The sequence below is a fragment of the Trifolium pratense genome, linkage group LG3 (genome assembly GCF_020283565.1).
Source record: "Trifolium pratense cultivar HEN17-A07 linkage group LG3, ARS_RC_1.1, whole genome shotgun sequence".
In the NCBI taxonomy this organism is placed as follows: Eukaryota; Viridiplantae; Streptophyta; class Magnoliopsida; order Fabales; family Fabaceae; genus Trifolium; species Trifolium pratense.
In genome coordinates, this window is record NC_060061.1 from 46,109,918 (window position 1) to 46,130,491 (window position 20,574).

At 31.9% G+C, this 20,574-nt stretch overlaps 3 protein-coding genes across 4 annotated transcripts; 1 reads left to right on the forward strand and 2 right to left on the reverse strand.

Annotated features, from left to right (window-relative positions):
* Nucleotides 1-1,688: 1,688 nt before the first annotated feature.
* Nucleotides 1,689-3,649, forward strand: LOC123916831 (transcription factor MYB101-like). Its single transcript, XM_045968393.1, has 3 exons — nucleotides 1,689-2,075; nucleotides 2,209-3,133; nucleotides 3,342-3,649. The coding sequence occupies exons 1-3, from the start codon at nucleotides 1,689-1,691 to the stop codon at nucleotides 3,647-3,649; spliced, it is 1,620 nt and encodes a 539-aa protein (XP_045824349.1).
* Nucleotides 3,650-8,259: 4,610 nt separating this feature from the next.
* LOC123917130 lies at nucleotides 8,260-9,793 on the reverse strand. Of its 2 annotated transcripts, XM_045968766.1 has the most exons (3): nucleotides 9,639-9,793; nucleotides 9,478-9,553; nucleotides 8,260-9,114 (listed from the first exon to the last, which is right to left on the reverse strand). In XM_045968766.1, the coding sequence occupies exon 3, from the start codon at nucleotides 9,101-9,103 to the stop codon at nucleotides 8,504-8,506; it is 600 nt and encodes a 199-aa protein (XP_045824722.1). In that variant the 5' UTR covers nucleotides 9,104-9,114; nucleotides 9,478-9,553; nucleotides 9,639-9,793; the 3' UTR covers nucleotides 8,260-8,503. The 2 variants fall into 2 exon arrangements, with proteins under 2 accessions (XP_045824722.1, XP_045824723.1); XM_045968767.1 differs by lacking the exon at nucleotides 9,478-9,553 and having other exon boundaries at nucleotides 9,639-9,784.
* An 8,742-nt stretch (nucleotides 9,794-18,535) lies between these two features.
* LOC123917414 (ATP synthase gamma chain 2, chloroplastic-like) lies at nucleotides 18,536-19,936 on the reverse strand. Its single transcript, XM_045969118.1, has one exon. The coding sequence runs from the start codon at nucleotides 19,809-19,811 to the stop codon at nucleotides 18,735-18,737; it is 1,077 nt and encodes a 358-aa protein (XP_045825074.1). The 5' UTR covers nucleotides 19,812-19,936; the 3' UTR covers nucleotides 18,536-18,734.
* Nucleotides 19,937-20,574: the final 638 nt, after the last annotated feature.

Here is a 20,574-nt window from a genome sequence, read left to right on the forward strand (position 1 = left end):
CAACTCTTGCACATGGAGAAAATTTAGATGGAAGAGGAGAAATGACATTTTGTATTTAAGAAGTTTTCCGACGAAGATTAATCTTCATTAAATCATAGTAGAAATTTTGTATCTATAACGTGGTAACAAAAGTCAAACATCATAAAAAAAATATTTTTATTTGTTGCAATATTTTTTAGCCCCCACCAACAAAAAATTCTGGATCCGCCACTGTCGAAAATTGTTCCTATCAAGAATTGAATTCAGATCCTTTCAAATAATTCATCTTAGGGAGAGCTCTTTAACCACTTAGGGTGTGTTTGTTTCAAGATTTGTAATGTTATTCCTGGGAATATGAGATCTGGAATGTAACATTGCTATGTTTGTTTCAAGTTTTGAAAATTTGTTCCCAGAAATTTTTTAATCCCAGGAATGTTAATTACACATAACTTCTACACTTGTTATTCCCATGGTAATCGGGTGGGAATATAACATTCCCATGGGAATAAAACTCAACTTCCTATAATTTCTCATAACTTCCCACTACCACTCACATTTATTTGCATTTTTATTTTTTTGAATTTTTTATTTTATATAAATTTTAAAAACATTCCCAGAAAATCTAAATTTTAACCAAACACATGAGTAGGAATGTTATTCCTGGAAATAATATTCCTAGGAATATCATTCCAAGGAATGCAATTTCATACCTTGAAACAAACACACCCTTATGCTCAATATATCGGTTAAAAAAAGGCAAATTATAAAAGAACAAAGAAATCATTCCAACCCAAATTTCCAACCTAAAATTATGCCACCTCATGCAAAACAGCTGATATTGTGGTGTGAACAAAGAAGTCAAAATGCATGCCACATATTTTATCCACATGTACATAAATAAAATTAAGAGCATTATTAATTCAAAAAGTTTATAAAATACCATCATTATTGGGTAATGGATTTGCTATTTTCAGCTTACCCAAAAAATCCAATTCTTATACACTCTGTTTTTTTTTTACATTCTAAATAATAATTGTCTCATTGTATATAGTAGCAAAAAATAGTGAACACAAAAACTTAGTTGTTAATGACTATGCAAAACATAACAACCAGCTACTAGAAGCAAAGAAAAACGTGTAAAATTTACCACCATTGGCTACGAGCACTAAACGGAAGCGTAATCCTAGCAACCTTAAATTTCTTCTCTTTTCAACTTTTTTCATATAATTTGTTTTGTTTTTGTTCATAGTACAACAACTTTAGATTTTATTGCCACCTCCCAAACTCATATCTCCACAACCCTTTTTCTTTGATTTTTTAACCACCCTCTACCGCCACGGCCGCTACCGTAATAACTTCCTAGTTCCTACTCTATCTCTTTTTCTCTTTAGAACAAGTTTGAAATCATCAACGAAATTAAACTATTTTAAATTTGTTGGTGATTTTTGTTTAGTGAAAAAAAAATTTAAGATTGTAATATAATAAATTTGTTTTTAATTAATATATAGTTATTACTTTGACTACATCAAAATTGTAATGAAGATGCATTGGAGGATTATGGAATGAAAAAAGAGAATCAATAAAATACATAGAAGAATTTTTTTACCTTGAACCAAAATACATAGAAGAGTTGAAACTTCGTGTATGCAATTAATTAACAAGAGGGGGTAGAAGTTGAACTAGTGTGTCACATTTTTTTTTTTGGAAAGATGGAACACATGAACAATATTGGTGATGGAGCGAATGATGAAAATGGGTTGTTCTGTATTATGGAAAGAGGTAGCGGTGGTGGCGGAGAGGGTGCGGGTGGTTGTGGTAGCGGAGGTGGTGGTGATGAGGTGAGTTTAAAAAAGGGTCCTTGGACAACAGCTGAGGATGCAATTTTGATAGATTATGTGACAAAACATGGTGAAGGAAATTGGAATGCTGTTAAAAGGAATACAGGTTTAAATCGTTGTGGAAAGAGTTGTAGGCTTAGATGGGCTAATCATTTAAGGCCCAATTTAAAAAAAGGTGCATTTTCTCCCGATGAAGAGAAACTCATTGTTGAACTACATGCTCAATTTGGGAACAAATGGGCAAGAATGGCTGCTTTGGTATGTATGCATGTTCTCCTTAAAAATGTGCATTTTGATCATATTCTTCATATGGACTAATTAATACATTTTTACTAATATAACTAATAACTAGTTTAAATTTCGAGCTCTCAAACATTGTTTTGTTGTGTAGTTACCTGGAAGAACAGACAACGAAATAAAAAATTATTGGAATACAAGGATCAAACGTCGTCAAAGACAAGGTCTTCCACTATATTCAGACGAACATAATCATGTCAACACGCCAACCACGCCAACAACACCAGCTTCACCATGTGTCACTCCAAATGGATCAAACCCTCACAACATTACAACAAAATTTGAGTTTTTCAATCAAAACCAACACCAATATCAACAACAACACCATCACCACCTTCCTTTATCTCCAACATCAACCCATCATCATTCTCCTCTCTCTTCACCACTCCAACATAGACAACAACATCAACAACAATCTTATTCTCCTCACACTTTCTTAGACACTTCACCTACACCATTGTCATCTTCTTCACCACTGTCTTTCACTTTCCAAAGACCCGCGCCACTCTTATCAGCCCCTCTTCGCCTCAAACGATTTCGTTCGAGTCCAAACTTCAGCCTTCAAGTCCCTAATTCCATTACACAAAATTGTTCCTCCTCACTCCATGATCCTTCTTTATCCTCACACCATGATAGTAGTTTTAGGTTCCCAATTCATTACAACGCGAGTTTCCCTCAATACTTTCATACTCCTTTGTTGGAATCCGATCGAGGAGTTTCTTCTTCGTCTTCGCCTTTCTCAACAAAGTTGGAGTTACCTTCAAACCAATATTCAAGACTATCTTCAGAACAAGATATTAAAACTAATAATGTTGAGTTCAATAATGATCCTAATTCTTTACAAAACAATAGTAGTGTCTTGATGGGAGATCTTTTAATGGATGCACAAACATTGGCATGTGAACAAAATTCAAAGAAAAGAAATTACTTGAGCTTAAATGAAGGAAATGATATGTATAATGGATGTCAAAGTTATGATGATTTCCCACTTAGCACTCTTTATTGGTCTTCTAATTCAGGTTATTAATATTTACTTTATAATATATTAATTTGTTCATAGATAATTTATTTTGCATATTTTTTGGTTGTTTTTTTTATTAGAGTACACCTTGTACTCTATTTAATAAAATTTTGTTTGTAAAAAAAATTGTTTATTTTAATTTTTTCAAATTATTATGATTCGTATTTATGTATCGCTGATTTAATTTTTGATCGATTTATATGCAGAACAAAAACCAAAAGAAGAAGCACAGGACCTAACCAAATTCATGAACGATGACATGTCAACAATGTTAAGTGTGATGCCTTCTTCCACAATGCAAAACCAAGATTGGAATAATAATACTAATATTAAGAATGGATCAGATCAAGTCTCTAATATTGTTCAATCTTCTAGTGGTGTGAATTTGGCAGATGAAAATTTTGGACTCGATATTAAACCTATAGCTTCATTGTTTCCTCTCACAAACACAACAGATCATAATAATGAAAATAATGATTGCTACACTTGGGATAATTTACCTGGACTATGTTAAGGTTGATAAGTATCCATTGACATGGTTTGAAATTTGTGTAACAATATTTTTTAGATGGTATTGATATTTATTTTTTTTTTGTAATGAAGTTTGGTGTTAGAGAGAAATTACAAATGTTATCGTGTGATAACCCATCAATTATGTATATATTGTATAGCATATTAAACTCCATTGGTTGGCTTAGTGTGAAAAAATTATACATAAATTATTATTCAAATTTAAGTAAATTAAGAAATGTAATTAATTTTATATAGGAAAAAAAAAATGAAACAATTGAATAAATAAGAAAGGAAAAAAAAATGAATATTTGTAAAACAATTTATAATTTAGTGTATTATTTTTGCAAGAAGAAAGAGAAAGAAAAAAGTAAAAGGGTAAATTTAATGGTGATAATTGAACAATTGATACACATAAGAAAAAAAATGAGAGAATCCATTCTAATCGTCAATGAGTATACTCATTCGTGTGAGATTTTGGTCGGATCTTTTGTGAAAAACCTTTTTTGTGAAGATATCATATTTTTTGTGCTATATTGAGGTTAATGCTACGGTAGACCACCTTCACAAGTGGTCCACCATGGACAATTGATCTACCGAATATGAATTTTACAAAATTCACTGTTGGATTGAAAATTTATATCGTATAGATCATCCATAAATTTTTTAAAATTTTTTGAAAATCATTTGATATGTTATTAAGACTCATCAAGATTTACGTTATTTAATAAACCGTTAATCTTGATGTGTCTCAATATCATATCAAATGATTTTCAATTTTTCTAAATTTTTTTATGGGTAATCTATATGATATAAACTTTCAATCCAACAGTGGATTTTGTAAAATTCGTATTCGTTACAATGTTATTCATGACTGGTCCACCATGGACCACTTGATGAAGTGATCCATATTAGAATTTACCGCTATATTGATCTCCTCAAATAGAAGAATACTTGTGAATTTCAACAACAACAACAAAATCATGACTACTAAAATGGTCCATAACCATGTAGAGAGTTCACAATTTAGTACTTAAGATTATAAATATTTCAATATATTAAATTCAATTGGTTGGCTTAGTGTGGAAAAGTTATACATAAATTGTAATTCACTTTCACATTTTCACACAAATACATATATGTATTAGTATTACCATCTGATCTTGACTCTAACTGACAGAACAAAATTTAAAGTTGAAGAAAAGTAATGGTTGAAGAACGTTGTCTCACATCTCTTCTTGTTCAAGGTTGGAAGAAGAAAAGAACTCGACTTTACCAAAAACATATGAGGCATAGTCATCTGAGTCTTCGGGTCCAGAAGTCTATACTACCTCCTTCCTAAATAAATAGGATGATCATTTTGAAATAAAAAATATTAATTTTTTATTGATATTGTAAAATAATTTATAATTTTAGACTTTTTTTTTTAAAAAAAAAAATCTTAATTATAATTTAAACGGAGGGAGAATCTGTCTTCAACTAGGAGAATGTGTGAATGTGTATATAGTGGTATGGCTTTTTGTTTATCTACATTTCCATGTAACATATGAGCATATTTTCACGTAAAATATGAAGATGTATTAAGATTTGTAGGTTATGAGTTGTTGATTTCTTCTTTGTTTTCATCTTCATCATCATCTCTTCTTCTTTTATCCTCACAAGTCCTTATAAACGTTAGCGCTACTCATTCGACGAGGTTTCCAGTTGGATCTTTTGAAAAGAAAAAAAACCTTTTGTGAAGATATCATATAATACTCTTGTTGCTATGTTGATCTCCTTGAATAGGATGATACATGTGAATTACAACAAAGAAAAATCACGACCATTCAAATGGTCCATAACTATATAGAGATATCTCAATTTAATTCTTAAAATTGTTTTTTTTTTAATGGCAAATATATAATATATAAATATAAAAACGAGAACTACGAAAAAGTTCAGAAAAATAAAGAGGTACCAGGAGTACACTCCATCGGAACCTAACAATCTCTATGGTATAAGATACAAAAATTAATAAATAGGTAAAATAAAATTACAAACAAGAAGGCATACCACCACTAAAACTAGAACCCCTCAAAGACACCATGAGAACAAGAAAACCCCTCAGGAAGAGAGGGGCAAAGATTAACAACTGGTAGGACAAAGTCAAAGAGGACCTCCAATTTTCCTGACCCAATGAGACCCAACATGACAACCCAGCAAATTCTATCGGTTCCAGCATAAAGTAGGGTGGATACCCCACTCATAAAATGAACAGGGGGAGTCAGGGTTTTTTTTTCTTCCTACAAACCACTTCCAAGATAAAAGTTTCACCATATCTATCAGACAATTGACTGAAAAGACCCTTTCTGAAAAGAATACGTTATTCCGAGATTTCCAAATAGTCCACACAATAGTATGTCAAATTAACAACCTCCCCAATTTATCTTTTATACCCACAGTACTCATACCCAAGAAAGCCTCAAAAAACCCTAAAACACCACGATAAGGCACAAGCTCCACGCCCAACCATCGAAGAATACTATACCAGATTGATGAGATTTGGTTGCAAGAACATCCTAAAATTGTAAATGTTTACTTTTTTAAAAATTAGTTATTCTGTCAATGTTTGTGTAATATAATTTTTTTTAGTCTCTCTAAACAACTCTAGTTTTTATTTTAAAACTAATCTATTATAAAAGGATTTGGATTCGATGCAATTACTGACTGTATGCAGTCGTTCAATCACAGCTTTTTAATCGCTTGATCTCGATCCATTGGACAGTATAAATTTTTTTGACTGAAATTTGACATTTTATAAAATCAGAATATCTCTTCATTATTTACCGTGTGATCAAAATCATCAATAATTGCACAACCGCAGTTAATAAGTTGCACATAATCTGAATCCGTTGCAAAACTATAAATTTGACATCTCAATGAAAGTTGATACATGAAAAGAAGAAAATGCTTCTTTCCATCAAACATCAAGTGGCATTGAGAACCATCCTATGAAAATGCTTGACATTATATTGTAACCTATTAAAAGTGAGGCCCCCATCAATTATGTCCACTCCACTCCTTCATAAGGTTACTTCACTCCATTTATTTATATATTAGGTCCATGTCTTATCTACAAGTGCCTTTGTTTTTAACAATTATTGGGACACTTAAGCATTGAGCACTAAAAATTGAACTTTGAAAAGTTAATATATATAATGTTATTATGTTATTATGGAATGCATAGCTAAGAGATTGAAAACCATAAAAAAGTTTAAAGAAGCCCAATTCTATACGTAGCTTCTATGAAAATGATATTTCTCTTTATATTATATGGAGAGAACATCTAGAATTGATGGAGATTGGTCCCTCTTTTCTCCCCTCTCATCACATATCATTAGATAATAAACATAACATTGTTCCTTTCAATAATAATTATTTAATTAAAGATGTTGAGTGGGTGGCAAGTCTTTGTCAATTTAATGCACTATGATTCAATAATTGTAGAAGTGTAATATATTAGCCATTTTGTTTGTAGAATCACAATTCGTTTTCTGATGGAAATAATTTTTAGTTAAATTTTATTTATCTTGCGGTCAAACTCTGAATTACTGAAAACACATTCTTCTAGAAACTAAAGAGTTAATAAAAAAACATTAATACATGATTATGTATATTGGATTTACGTACACAAGTAAAATTTTAAACTTAAAATTCACCAATGCATTACTTTTTTGTTTATAGAACTAGAACTTTGTACCTCAATCAATCAATGATAATTTGAGTCATAGAGATAGAGGCAGGTTGTACATAAATTATTTCTGTACTTTGATTTCCAGTTCTGTTGAGTCACAAGTTGATCAATCAATATAAAGGACATTTTCCTTTTCTATTAATCCAACTAGCATGCCAATATATAGCTTTATTCAATTATGGCTTATAGAACAAAAAAAAAATGAGAAGAAAAAAAACCTGTCTTATATTTATTTTATTTTTTAAAATAACAAGTAAATAAAATTTAAGTATAAATAACTCCTTTAAATTTATTATATATAGATAAAGTTGGAACTATTGAATATTTAAGAGGATTGTTTTTTAGTTGGAAAGGATTCAAAAAATGTGTATAGTAAGGTTCAAATAAATTTTGATCTATGATCGACTAATATTGCATCACCGTTCATATATTATAAAATATTAATTTAAAATTATTTTATAATATATCGACGATGATTAAAATTGATCCATCATGGACTAGAATTTATTGGACCATGCTATGTTTAAAGTTCAAAACATGTCTCCAACATTCAAATATAGGAAGAAAACAGAGGATATAAAGTTATAGGAAAGCAAAGTTGGGAGAAAGACTATTATGACTTGTTCATAAAAAAGCCAAAGTTCAATAAGTAAATAACATAAAAGAAAAATTTATCAAAGAAAAAACTAATTCATTGTTGTACTTCTAAATGTTTAATTTCTTTATAATTAAATTCAATACTTAATCAACACACATCCATCAATGTTTTTGCATGGATGCTATAAATAACATACCAAACAAATCTCAATGAATTTCACATAGTTTTAGATTGAAATCACTTTTATAAGGGATTCATTGATTTTTATTTTCATGTTAAATGGTAAAAGCAAAATTGAATATTTCATTCATACCCCTAAAAAACATAACCATGCAAACAATCTCAATAACTAAACTATCACTAATCATGGCTTTAAATTACGGTTTGCAATCCTAACTACAGTTGCAACATAAAAGATTTTACGGTCTCCTTAACCGCAATATCAAAGTTCAGAGCGTAACTGCAACTGCAACCAAACCGCAATTTAAAACCATGTACATAATCCTATACATACAACATTTGATTCATCACAATGATTCAAGAAAACCAGTTTTTATGAGGACAGAATTCCTCACTTTGCTAAGATCCCTACCTTTTAATGTCCTCCCAACACCTTCAAAAACAGAAAATGAAGATATTTGACTCCTTGCAAACCTTCTTGAAATAATTTCATGTGGTGGAAGCCTAGTATTAAACTCATCATCATCATCATCATAATCTTCTTCATCATCTTCACTACCATGATGATTCAAAACATCATCAACAACTTCTTCATCACCTTCATAGTAACCATAATCATTATACCTTGAAACATTCTTAATTGTCTTGTTTACCTTATTATTACCATAAATCTTTGACCAATCAGGAATGTTAACAGGTAATGATTGTTGAAAATTTTTTGTTTCATGAGATGAACTTCCACTATTAGTCCTTGGAATTTTTCTTGCACCAATTGGAATTGGAAGAGAAGATATTTCTTTCTTTTCCAATATTGGCTTATGAACTTCAGATATATAATCACTTCTTTCCTTCATAACATCCCAAATTTCTTCTTCTTCAAAATCTTCATCTCTTAATGTTTTCCATAATCCACTATGCTTCCTAATTAAACTATATTTATCCTCCATTTTATCACTTCCTACACATTCAAATTACAACAAAATTTTCACAATTTGCTCAAAAAAAAAAATTCACAAGAAATTGAATTAGAATTTTGGTTTCAAGATTTAATTAACTCACATAAATAATCAGCGCGATTTTTTTTTTCGCTATCAATCAATCATAATCACGTTTAACTTTAACCATAACTTGTTATAGAGTCACATATGTGATTTGTTGATGGTATCCAAATATTTACGCTTACAGTGTATCAAAATTAAACTTTTATTATAATAATATTGAAGAAACTAGAAAATAAAGGAGGGGTGGAGAAATATTCAAAGATGCATACATAAAAAAAATCCAAATAGAAAATTATGAAAAGGGATTTTTGATAATATACCTTTCTTGGAATCAGAAGCTTCAAAGGCAAAACTTTATGTTGAACTTGAATCTAAAGAGTTATTTTTTTCTCTCTTCTAAAATATGGCATAAAAAAAGTTGAAATTAGAAATGACTCACATTTGATACTAATACTAATAATTTGAGAAGTTTTTATCTTACCTCTATGTGTTGAAGGGAGGGTCTAAGTTTATGATATATATCTTAATGGAGAGAACAAGGACACCCCCACAAGAGGTGAAGAACACAGCAGCAAGGTCCCAAGAGGTAAGAATAAGACAGAACTAATTTCTGCCTCTAAAGGTCATCTAAATAATGGACCCTTCATCTATTTAACTTTTTATACATAAGACTAACTTTTCACAAAGAGAGGTAAAAGAATTTGGATTCCACCTAGTTAATTTACTATGTAACGATTTTGACGGTCTAATCTCAAATAAATGGTAATTAAAGATTATTTTACGATGATTTTGTGAAGGTGTAATGTAAGCGGGCTAATTTAAAATAATAGTTGAAATCAATTAATGTGTATAGTGCATTTTTTTTACTGTAAATATTTTTTTTTACAATACTATAAAGAAAATTTAGATTCTTGTAGTTAAGGATTTTTTTACATACACAATCAAAATATTGATGGACAATTGATAAAGATGAGAGAGCATAAAAAAAATATAAATTTTAGTTTAATAATTTAAAGTAGTAAATTTAAATGTAAATTTAATCAACGATCGTTGATGTCCTGACTGCGTAAATGAAAAAAAAAAAAATCTTACTGTGGGGCAGCCGGATACAAGTTGAAGGGGCAGTAAACCTCTTTTTACTGACTTTATGTGACAAAGTATATGGCTTGGAATCTTTAATGCAAAATGGAAGAAAAGGAACAATAGATGTTGAATTTCATGTGACTTAAGTGGTGAATAGTGGATGCTTTTGAGTTGTTTTTTTTTTTTTATCTTTAATTAATTAATTAATACTACTAATAAAGTTATGCATCTTTACTTCTTTTTTTTTTTTTGTGGGGCAAAGGCTAAGGTTTCCTTTTTTTACCCCAATTTATAGTTATCACAAGGCCACTTGTCATGATCACACATTCATATTGCACTTTTTTCCTTCAAATTTACCTTTGGTAATTTTAATTTTTAATAGAGTATAAGTTATTTTGGCTTTTAATGGAGCATCAAGGGTAAAAACTTTGGGTTAATTATGACTCAGTAATAAAAATTTTAGAGACAAAATGACATAGAGGTAAATGATGGTAAAGGTACAGTCATTCCTTTGTGATGAATGGGTGGGTGGTTAATAGATAAAGACTGGTTATTGTCAAGGAAAAGCAGACAAAGTGACAAAGTTTTCAATTTGAAGAAAGAATACAAATTTTGTGAATTTGTATTTGTATAAGTTTTTTTTTTTTTGACACATGTATTTGTGTAAGTTGAGAAAAAGAAATATGCTACCCAATCATCTTTTGTTTTTTAAATTACACATCCGTGTCAAACCATAAGATTGAATCATATTGATGTCTAGATACCATATTGATGTATTATACATAATTTATTATGGTAAAGTTTAAATATAGATTGTTAGTCTCGTAAATGTAGTTTAGGAGTTCAGTTCCCCTCCATAGTAAAAAGTCGTAAAGAGACATTTATTTTGATGGGATTTGAATCCGAACTCACAGTTTTTTAATTTTCAATATTTAATGTGTGTGGGTGTTACCGTATTGTTTAGAGGGAAAAAAATAATGTTAGGATATATTTTCGAAAATGGAAATTTCAATTTTTTTTTTCCTTTTGTCAAACATATTTTCAAAAATATAAATTTCAACACAATTTTTTTGTCAATTAGTCTAATTGTTGAAAATTCACTCTTTAAAATGTATAAGTGAGAAATCTCAGATTTAAATTCTGACGTCAGCATACATAATATGGTGTCCCTGCAAACTAAGTTATGCTTACGAGAATTCAACATACTTATTCTCATTAGTATAAACTCAAATGATATATTGTTGGGGAGTTCGGATGAGCTCAAGAGAAACAATGGAGTTAATGCTCTAGGACCACAAATAAGGAAGACACTACATTTTCATCCAAAACCTTAAGATATTATGTTAATGAATCATCTCTCTTATAAATCAAACATTCTTCTCATAGTCGATGTGAATAATTTATCCAACATATTTAACTATACCTAATTATGTCGATCCCACATAAATTTGATTGAACAAATGTATTAGCGATTGAGTTGAAAGCATTTTTCAAACATAAAACCAAAGGAATGTGTTAGCCGGAGAAGTTGGTTGAATAAATAAGTCAAAAAAAAAAATGGTTGAATAAAATAAATACTTGCAGAGAAAAAGAAAGAAAATTGAATCACGGAAATTCTTTGATCTGGCTCATATTAATAATTAATTAAAAACATAAAGCCAAAGGAAAATAAAATCCAATAAAAAATTGGCTCACATGGTCTAATTGCATATAGCTGACATTCAACGTATTTGGATATGCCAAAGATGGAAAATAAAATCCAATAAAAAATTTGAAAATAAAACAACGGTGTATATATAAGCCAAAAATAACTGCTGATTCAAAATTACTTTAAAATATTCAAGTTATAGAATCATGTGTTAGCTGAAGAATCACAACATTTCTCATATTCATCAATTAAAAAAAAAATTAAGGTTAAAGTATAATGTAAGCATAATTGAATAATCATGTTAAGGATGATTTGTTTGGTGTTGTTGGGAATAAAAGAATGAAACTTTTCTTTTTCTTTTGTGATCTTTGAAAAAACTTTAAAATTAGGAAAAGATAAGTAACATTGACCCCTATGTGGGGTTAGCAATTTCCCTTTTGTTGCAAGTTGGTGTTAACTTAATGAAGATCAGAGCAAAATTTGTGACTATAATACGTCAAGTTATTATTAATGTTGCACGATGCATGTGTGCATTATAAAATATGATAGAGACATCTCACCCTTATTTTGGAGCCACCACTCTAAATTAATTAATTACAGCTTGTTAATTAAGGTGAAAATATTGAAAAAAAAGCTAATATAATATGAAAGATTTAATATAAAAAACTAATATAATATTAAAGTTGAGTCAGGATCCGTTGACACCAACTAGTTTGACACCAAATGTTACACCTCTCAATAACGTTTTAACCGATATAAATTTTATAAAATCCACCGTTGGATTGAAAGTTTACATCATATAGATCATTTGTGTAAAATTTCAAATAAATCCAAAATCATTTGATATGTTATTGAGATACATCAAAATTAACGGTTTTTGTATTTTTTTAAATGCCGTTAATCTTTATGTGTCTCAATAGCATATCAAATGATTTTGGATTTGTCTGAAATTTTACACAAATGATCTATATGATGTAAACTTTCAATCCAACGGTGGATTTTATAAAATTTATATCGGTTAAAACGTTATTGAGAGGTGTAACATTTGGTGTCAAACTAGTTGGTGTCAACGGATCCTGACTCATTAAAGTTTATAACGATCGTGGTGCTTTTCGGGGGTTATAATTTGTTGGTGGTGTGTCTCTATATTTCTTTGCAATTTTTTTTTGTCTTACATTAGAGATTGTTGGATTCTATAGCTTGTGGAGTATAAATCTGGTACCTCCTTAATTTTATGAAGTTTCTCTTGTATTTTTTTTCGTTTTATATTTATGTATAATATATTTGCCATTCGAAACAAAAAATGATAGCGATCGCCTATCATTTATATTTATGGGTCAAGTTTAATAGCGGTGGATTTGAACGAATTTCCTTTGACTACTTTAAAGTATATCATGTTAATGGAATATAAGGTTGATTTTGTAAACCTAAAAAAAAAAAAAAGGTTGATTTTCTAGCTTTGATGAAGGAGTCGGGGTAGAATAATAGAGAGGTCGAGTGTTTTTTTTTTATCAATTCTCTAATTTCTTGAAAAATGGTCCTAATAATTCAGTTGATGATCGCAAAATAAGTAAAATCTAACTAAAAATTACTCCTACCAAAAATATGTTGAATGTTTAATACCACCTAAAAGATATTTTGGCTCCCTTTAAAAGAAAATGAATTTATGGTTGCATATCTCAACAGTATTGATGGCAAAGTTGTATTAGTACCATTTTGAATTGTCCCTACATTATAGATTTGTTATAGTAGTACTTTATCCGATTCTAAATATTAAAAAAAAATATTAAGTTTATTGAATAATTAATAAATCTGACTTATAATATAAATTAAATTAATTAATTGTTCAATAAATGACAATTGTTAGTTGCTTTAGTAGTAATTGGTGCTGAACTTGATTTGGAGGACTACTGTTCGATTTCTCACAATTGCGATCGATAGGAGACTGAAACTACTTGATATCAGAAGTGACATCTAAACCAAATTAAATTATGGTGAAAAGGAAAATAAAATCGGAGGGAGTATGTTTTGTTTGGTAATTGAAAAGTCTCAATTCTTAGTTTGGACAAATATTCATCTTAAGTCACTTTTGTCCAAATGTGACTTACTAAATCCAAATGCCAAATAAAACACACCAATGAAACCAAACTTGTGTTCATTCAAAAATGTTCATATCTCCAATAAGCTCCAATAAGGAATGGGTCCATAGCACATGAATCGATGAAGATAGATTTGTTTCGATATGTAAAATTGTCAATTTTGGACATAGCTGTTAATATCACAATCTACATGCAAAGACTATCTAATTAAGTTTAAGTTGTTAATACACTCCATTTAAAATAAATCATTCTATAAAACTCGAGAAAGCATGGGAACCAGTCCATGTCATTTGTCACCCTATACCTCTAGTCATCAATGGTGTGTATCCAATCCATATGTGTATAAAAGTGAGAGAGAAAGCATGGGAAAAAGTCAAAATTGTTCTTAATACAACAATAAAATATGGTATTGTCAAAAAAATAAAAATAAATAAAAGATGGTATCTATTGTCTCGTGATCAGCTTAGCTTAGTGGTAGAAACATCACATTATATATGTAGGAGTCGAAATTTGAACTTCGGACACGTCACGTATTCACCTTAATGGTAGAAATTATAGTCACTAGGTTATTTGACAAAAAAAATATGGTATTGATTCTTAATTGTGCATCTCATTTGTAGTTATTGAAAATCATAGATCTAGAATTATCAAATTAAATATATATTGATCAATCAATCAACATTAAAGAGTGATCACCTGAATTATGTCAAGAATCCTTCAGCGGAATATACCTTAATTAACTTGAAATTAATCCAACTTATAAAAGGACATGCAAAAAGAGAAATTCACATCTATTCTTTTTTTTTTTTTGTCAGGTAGCCTAGTGGCTTGAAATTCCACCTTTAAAGATGGATAAGTGGAGTGTCCAGGGTTCGAACCCTGGCTCCTGCATATAAAATGCTGATGTCCCAACCAATTGAGCTAGGCTCATGGGGACAAATTCACATCTATTCTAATAAACCTTTCACGTATTTGCATATACATTACCTCTCTTTATAGACCATCGCAATTGTCATCTAACATACGCCACCAACTCCAGCCACCACCGCAAATCCACGCCGATCAATCCTCTTACCAAATCTATATTATTTTAAACAAATAATGGAAGTTTCTAATGCATAAACTAAATCTCTCTCAAGACATTAATTTTTTAGTCTTGTAGTACTCTTCCTTTCATATAGGATAATAGGACCATATAACTCACCTGATATTCTGGTCCACCAATTTCAATTTCAATTTCATGATGGTAATTAAAAATATTTTCATTTTTTAAGCCTAGCATTTACAAGTACTACCATGCACACGTGACATTCAATTTACCTCTTTAAATCAAAATTGTACCACCATTAATTAATAAAATAGAGTACTATATTGAAGAAGAAGTAAGTACTACCCTAAACCAATATAGTGTGTGGACCAAACATCGTTTGATATCACATCACGCGTGAAGATCATGTCATCTCATGGGGAACTATAATTTGATTCATCAATTATAGGTCCTTTCTTTCATAGAAACTCTTAGCTTTTCCAATCAATGCTACTTTGGATCATGCGTGGACTAATATTATTGATGTGTTTTATTCATTCCATCAATGATTCACTCAGAAAATTAACTTTTTCTTGATATTTTTTTTAATGATTTTTGTCATTTCATATAGGACTATAGGAGTTAATGTAGGGCTACCATATTAGAGGTAAATGAGGGCCCAAATTTTTGCTTGATTCTGCAAGCTTTCCTGAAAACATGGGTCGGTAGAAGGGTTACACAAGCCATTACTCCATGTCCTATATGATAAGAGTCCTTAACTTCTTGAGATATATGATCTATCACTTAAGTCTCATACTCTCATATTTGATGAAAGAATTGAAGTTGAACGAGATATAAGTGAGAGAATTCATAAACTTAATGTCTTAAGATTTTGAGTGAAGATTTTGTGTTCAAACTTAAAAGTCACTTTGTGCGGTTGATATTAGCCCAATGTACTACTGAGTGAGACTCTCCCGAACGTCCCAACATAATTTTCTTCTTTTTTTTTACATAAATGAAAGAAGTACTCAATAGATAAAGAGTTTAATTTATATACACTATCGGCGTAAAATATGTTGGGTCGTGAGGTGAGTCTAGGTGGTCATCACATTGAGTTTAGAGCAATCGCATATATAAGTGGATTGTACATCACATCTTGACATAAAATCTTAAGACATTAAGACATTAGTTATATAAATCATCTTACTTATATTTTGCTCAACATTCACTTTGATATCCAATGCGGAACATCTAACTTAAACCTAACACACCACCAATAATCTCCCAATATACACTTACACCATCGTCAACAGTCAACATCAACGCGACATGTCGTTAGACCATAATTATCAGGAAGACTTATGATACAAAGTCTATTAACATTTAGTCAAACCTCATGAGGGAAATCAAGGAGATCATCACATTAGGAACATTAGCTAGAGTCTTCCTTCCAATGGCTTCTTACAACCCAACATGGATGCTCACTCTATGTGTGATGGCAGTTGGGATTAGGATTGCTATTGCCATGGGAGGATGAGAGTTGCGTTGGTGCTGCAAAGAAGGTGGTGATTGGTGGACGCTGTGTTAGCAAAAGCTCAAGGATTAAGAGAAGCTTTGCATTGGATTGAGAGTGATAATCTGGAAAGGGTGATAGTGAAAATGGATGCTCAAGCTATTGTGAAAGCTATTCAATCTAGTCAATTTTCCCAGAAATTATTTGGATAGTGTGACTCAGGTGTGTGCTAGGATTATAGAGAGTCATCAACATATTGTCATTAATTGGGTTAGGAGAAGTGGGAATAGTGTAGCACACATGAGATAGCCAAATGAGAGGGAATAGTGTTTCTAATTTCTGCTGACCCTATCAAATTTTGTCACCAAGAATTTTTCTATAGATATGATTATGAGGGATATAGCCCATACATAAAGGGAAAAATTATGTTGTAATCAAATGGGGAATAGTAACCCAGGAAACATCAGCAAAACATAAATGTCTAAATTGAGTCAGACATGAATCATAAAAAAATCATAGTAAGACCTAGAGAACATCATAAGGCGGCAAGTAGGCATGACAATAAAACTCATACCCGCGGGTACCCACCCAAACCATACCCGCTTTGACGGGGAATACCCGAGTTGACTGGGTTTGGGTTTGGGTTCGGGTTTGGGTTTTCCCCGATTTCAAAAGATGGGTTTGGGGCAGGTAATGGGTACATTGATACCCACCCCGAACCCGTCCCACTTATACTAAAAATTAGATTTCACCTCTTTTAAATTAGAAACGCTTAAATAATCTCTTAAATTAGGTTCATATATTTATTTTTTATTTTAATTTGAGTATTAAACAAACCATTTTCTTTATTTTTTTCTTTATTTAAAAAAATATTGTTGAGAAAAAACAATTTTGGACATTTAACTTTTTTTTAATAAAAAAATACTAAAATATAATCTAAATTCATGTGAAAAGAGGCGTAATGGGGATACCCGAAACCCGATGGGGATACCCGATCCCCGTTGGGTATGGGTTTGGGGTTATCATTTTTATCCCCGCTCGAATTTGGGATGGGTTTGGGGAAACCCGAACTTTATGGGTTTGGGTTTGGGGAGGACAAAACCCGTCCCCGCCCCGCCCCATTGCCATGCCTAGCGGCAAGTGCTACTTCCTTTCACGGGAGCCTCCTTGGGCTTCGTCAGGCAGGCCCTCCGCTTCTGTCTTTCTTTCGCCTTCTGCTTTACTTGACTCAACCCATCAGCACGCATATTAGCTTCACGAAAAGTACATTGAACCTCCACCTCCTATTCCATCTGGAGCAACCTTCGAATTTTCTGGCACAAACTTCACCTAGATGAACAAGCTCTATAGCCTTTTCTGAGCATAGCCACCACCACTTACAAATCAACACTCAGCTCTACAGTTGATACTCAATCTCCAAGCAGAGTAAATCTTCCAAAACACCCCCATAATTTCACCACCAAAGCACTACAGCTTCTCAAATATTTTGTAAAACCAACTAACTACTCAACATTACTACCTCTAATAAGACCTCCACAAACGGCAACACTAACATTCTTTGATGCCTCGTCCATATTTAGCATAACCCAACCTGCGTTTGGAGGCTTCCAACTAATACTCTTCATCATTTTATTATTCAGTGGCCACAGAACCAGACTCTGTGGACAGTCCCTTAAAACATGCAGCTCGGTTTCAATCATAGTATCAATACAAAACAGACAGAAAGTGGTACCAATCTTCATCCTACTCTTCCTATAACTAGTCGTGATCTACCATGCTTTAACAACCACACTAAGTGGCGTGCACACTCGGGAACATTGAGCTTCCAAAACAATTTCCACAAGTTATCACTGAAAATACCATTGTATTACCCTCCTGAAATTTTTCTTTAAACCAGAGTTTAACTCAAGCAACTAGCATTTAGTATTTCAATTACAAAACCAAGTATGATGCAGCTACAACTCCACAACTATTCATAATAAGATACACAACAAAACAAAGCAATTCCTTTTCCTTGAACCATAACAAATAAATGAATCAAGGGTGAAAAAATCCCCCGCCTACATTCTGTATTTCTTGATCAATCAACTTTGAATAACAACCTATAAGTAAAGTTAGGAAACTCTACAATCTCATATGTTGTGCATATTAACAACAATAAGTTAATAACCAATCTCAACAATACAATGCAAAAAAATCAAAAATAATCAATCAATCGGTTTCAACGCCTCAGCTCCGGCCACAATCTCCAAAATCTCACCAGTAATCTTAGCTTGTCTTTCTCGATTATAAGCAATAGAAAGCTCTTTCGTCAACTCAACAGCATTATCAGTTGCATTAGACATAGCACCCATTCTAGCAGCAAGTTCACTAGCCAATGATTCTTGCAATGCTTTCAAAACTTGACTATTCAGATAAAGTGGCATCATTGCATCAAGAATCTGAGCAGGATCTTGTTCAAATTCCATAAGTGGAACACACCCATCATTTGTTTTCTTCTTCGTCGCAACAAAATTATCTCTTTTCAATGCCAATTTTCCATCTTTTGAAGTTAACCTAAAAAACTCATCTTCCATTGCATCAACACAATTCCCATTAACATCAAAAACTTCACCTTTTTTAGATAATGGTAACAATGTTTGTATCACTGGATTAAACCTAACTAAAGATACAAATTTTGTATAAACAAGTTCAACTTTATCAACTTCTTCACTAACAAACAATGAAAAAACATCATCAGCAATAATTTGAGCATCTTTTGTTGTCGGAAAACCCGAATTTTCAATAAATCTATCAACTTCAACAAAACTCCTACGTTTAAAATAAGAATTACCCTTTTTACCAACACTTATAACAACACAACCTATACCTAGTTTCTTCAATTCATGAACTCTTGCTTCGGCTTTTTTCGCAACGGTATTATTGAAACCGCCGCATAAGCCACGGTCACCGGTGATGACAACTAAAGCAACGTTTTTTACCGGTCGAACCGCGGTTAAAGGGACTTCAACGTCGTCGTTTTGGAGATTTTGGTTGATGTTTTGGAGAACTTCAGCGAAGGCTTCCGAGAAAGGTCGGCCGTTGATTACGGCTTCTTGTGCACGGCGGACTCTGGCGGCGGCGACTAGTTTCATTGCTTCGGTGATTTTTTGGGTGGTTTTGACGGTGTTGATTCGTTCTCGGATTTCGCGGATTCCGGAGCGGATTTGGAATTGGGGGAAACGGGTTTTTGGAGAAAGGTTGGATTTTGAGGGGAACCCATTTGTGAGAGTGGTGGAAAACATTTAGGGTGTGATGGGGTTTTGGGAAATTGGTGGTTTTGGTGGGTTTTGGGTTTAGAGATGATGGTGATGGACGGTTTGATGATGATTCTGCAAGAGTTTGGGAGATGAGATTACTGTCATCCTACCGGTTACTCGTGTGTGCTACGCATTTCTCATTTTATCCTTCCTCTAATTAAGTGTCGGTCGTTGTAGCGGAATCGTCGGTGGTCAAAAGTTCTTGCATCAGTCAAATACCTGTCAAGTGACCGATTTTAATTGGCCATTGGTCCGGCCAAAATGCCAATAAATAGACACCTTCAAAAACTGAAGGTTCACACTTAGGTTTTCCTTCTTTTTTTTTTTACTTAGTTTGTTTAAATTTCTCATTTCATGTGTAAATTGTCGCACGGTCCTTCGTCGGTTAGCTGAGAATGACTTGTTGTGTTCAAATTGGGTATGGTATGATTAGTTGAGAAGACCGTTGAGCTGTGCTTCAGATTAGACAGTATAACATCATCGTGGATCCTCATCAGATTTGGCGTCCTGTGGTTATAGTAGACTGCAGTTAAGTTGGTGTTTGGTTGATATTCTAAAACATCCAAAAAAAAAATGAGTTGTTGTTAATGAATAAGTGAATGAAACACCCACACACACCCTTATTTATATATGTGCCGGTGGTGCTTTTAAGATCACAAAAAATATGACCATCATACGTCTGCTACTTAAGTAGCGGACACTAAACGCAGTACGTCCGTTGCTTAAGTAGCGGATGGTCGGTGGTCAG

What these genes read in the sequence shown, in the direction of transcription:
- LOC123917414 (XM_045969118.1), bottom strand. Translation starts at nt 19,811, where the DNA reads ATGTTTTCCACCACTCTCACAAATGGGTTCCCCTCAAAATCCAACCTT.
- LOC123917130 (XM_045968766.1), bottom strand. Translation starts at nt 9,103, where the DNA reads ATGGAGGATAAATATAGTTTAATTAGGAAGCATAGTGGATTATGGAAA.
- LOC123916831 (XM_045968393.1), top strand. Translation starts at nt 1,689, where the DNA reads ATGGAACACATGAACAATATTGGTGATGGAGCGAATGATGAAAATGGG. An exon ending in GGGCAAGAATGGCTGCTTTG is followed by an intron (nt 2,076 to 2,208) that starts GTATGTATGCAT and finishes TTTGTTGTGTAG; the next exon opens with TTACCTGGAAGAACAGACAA. An exon ending in TTATTGGTCTTCTAATTCAG is followed by an intron (nt 3,134 to 3,341) that starts GTTATTAATATT and finishes ATTTATATGCAG; the next exon opens with AACAAAAACCAAAAGAAGAA.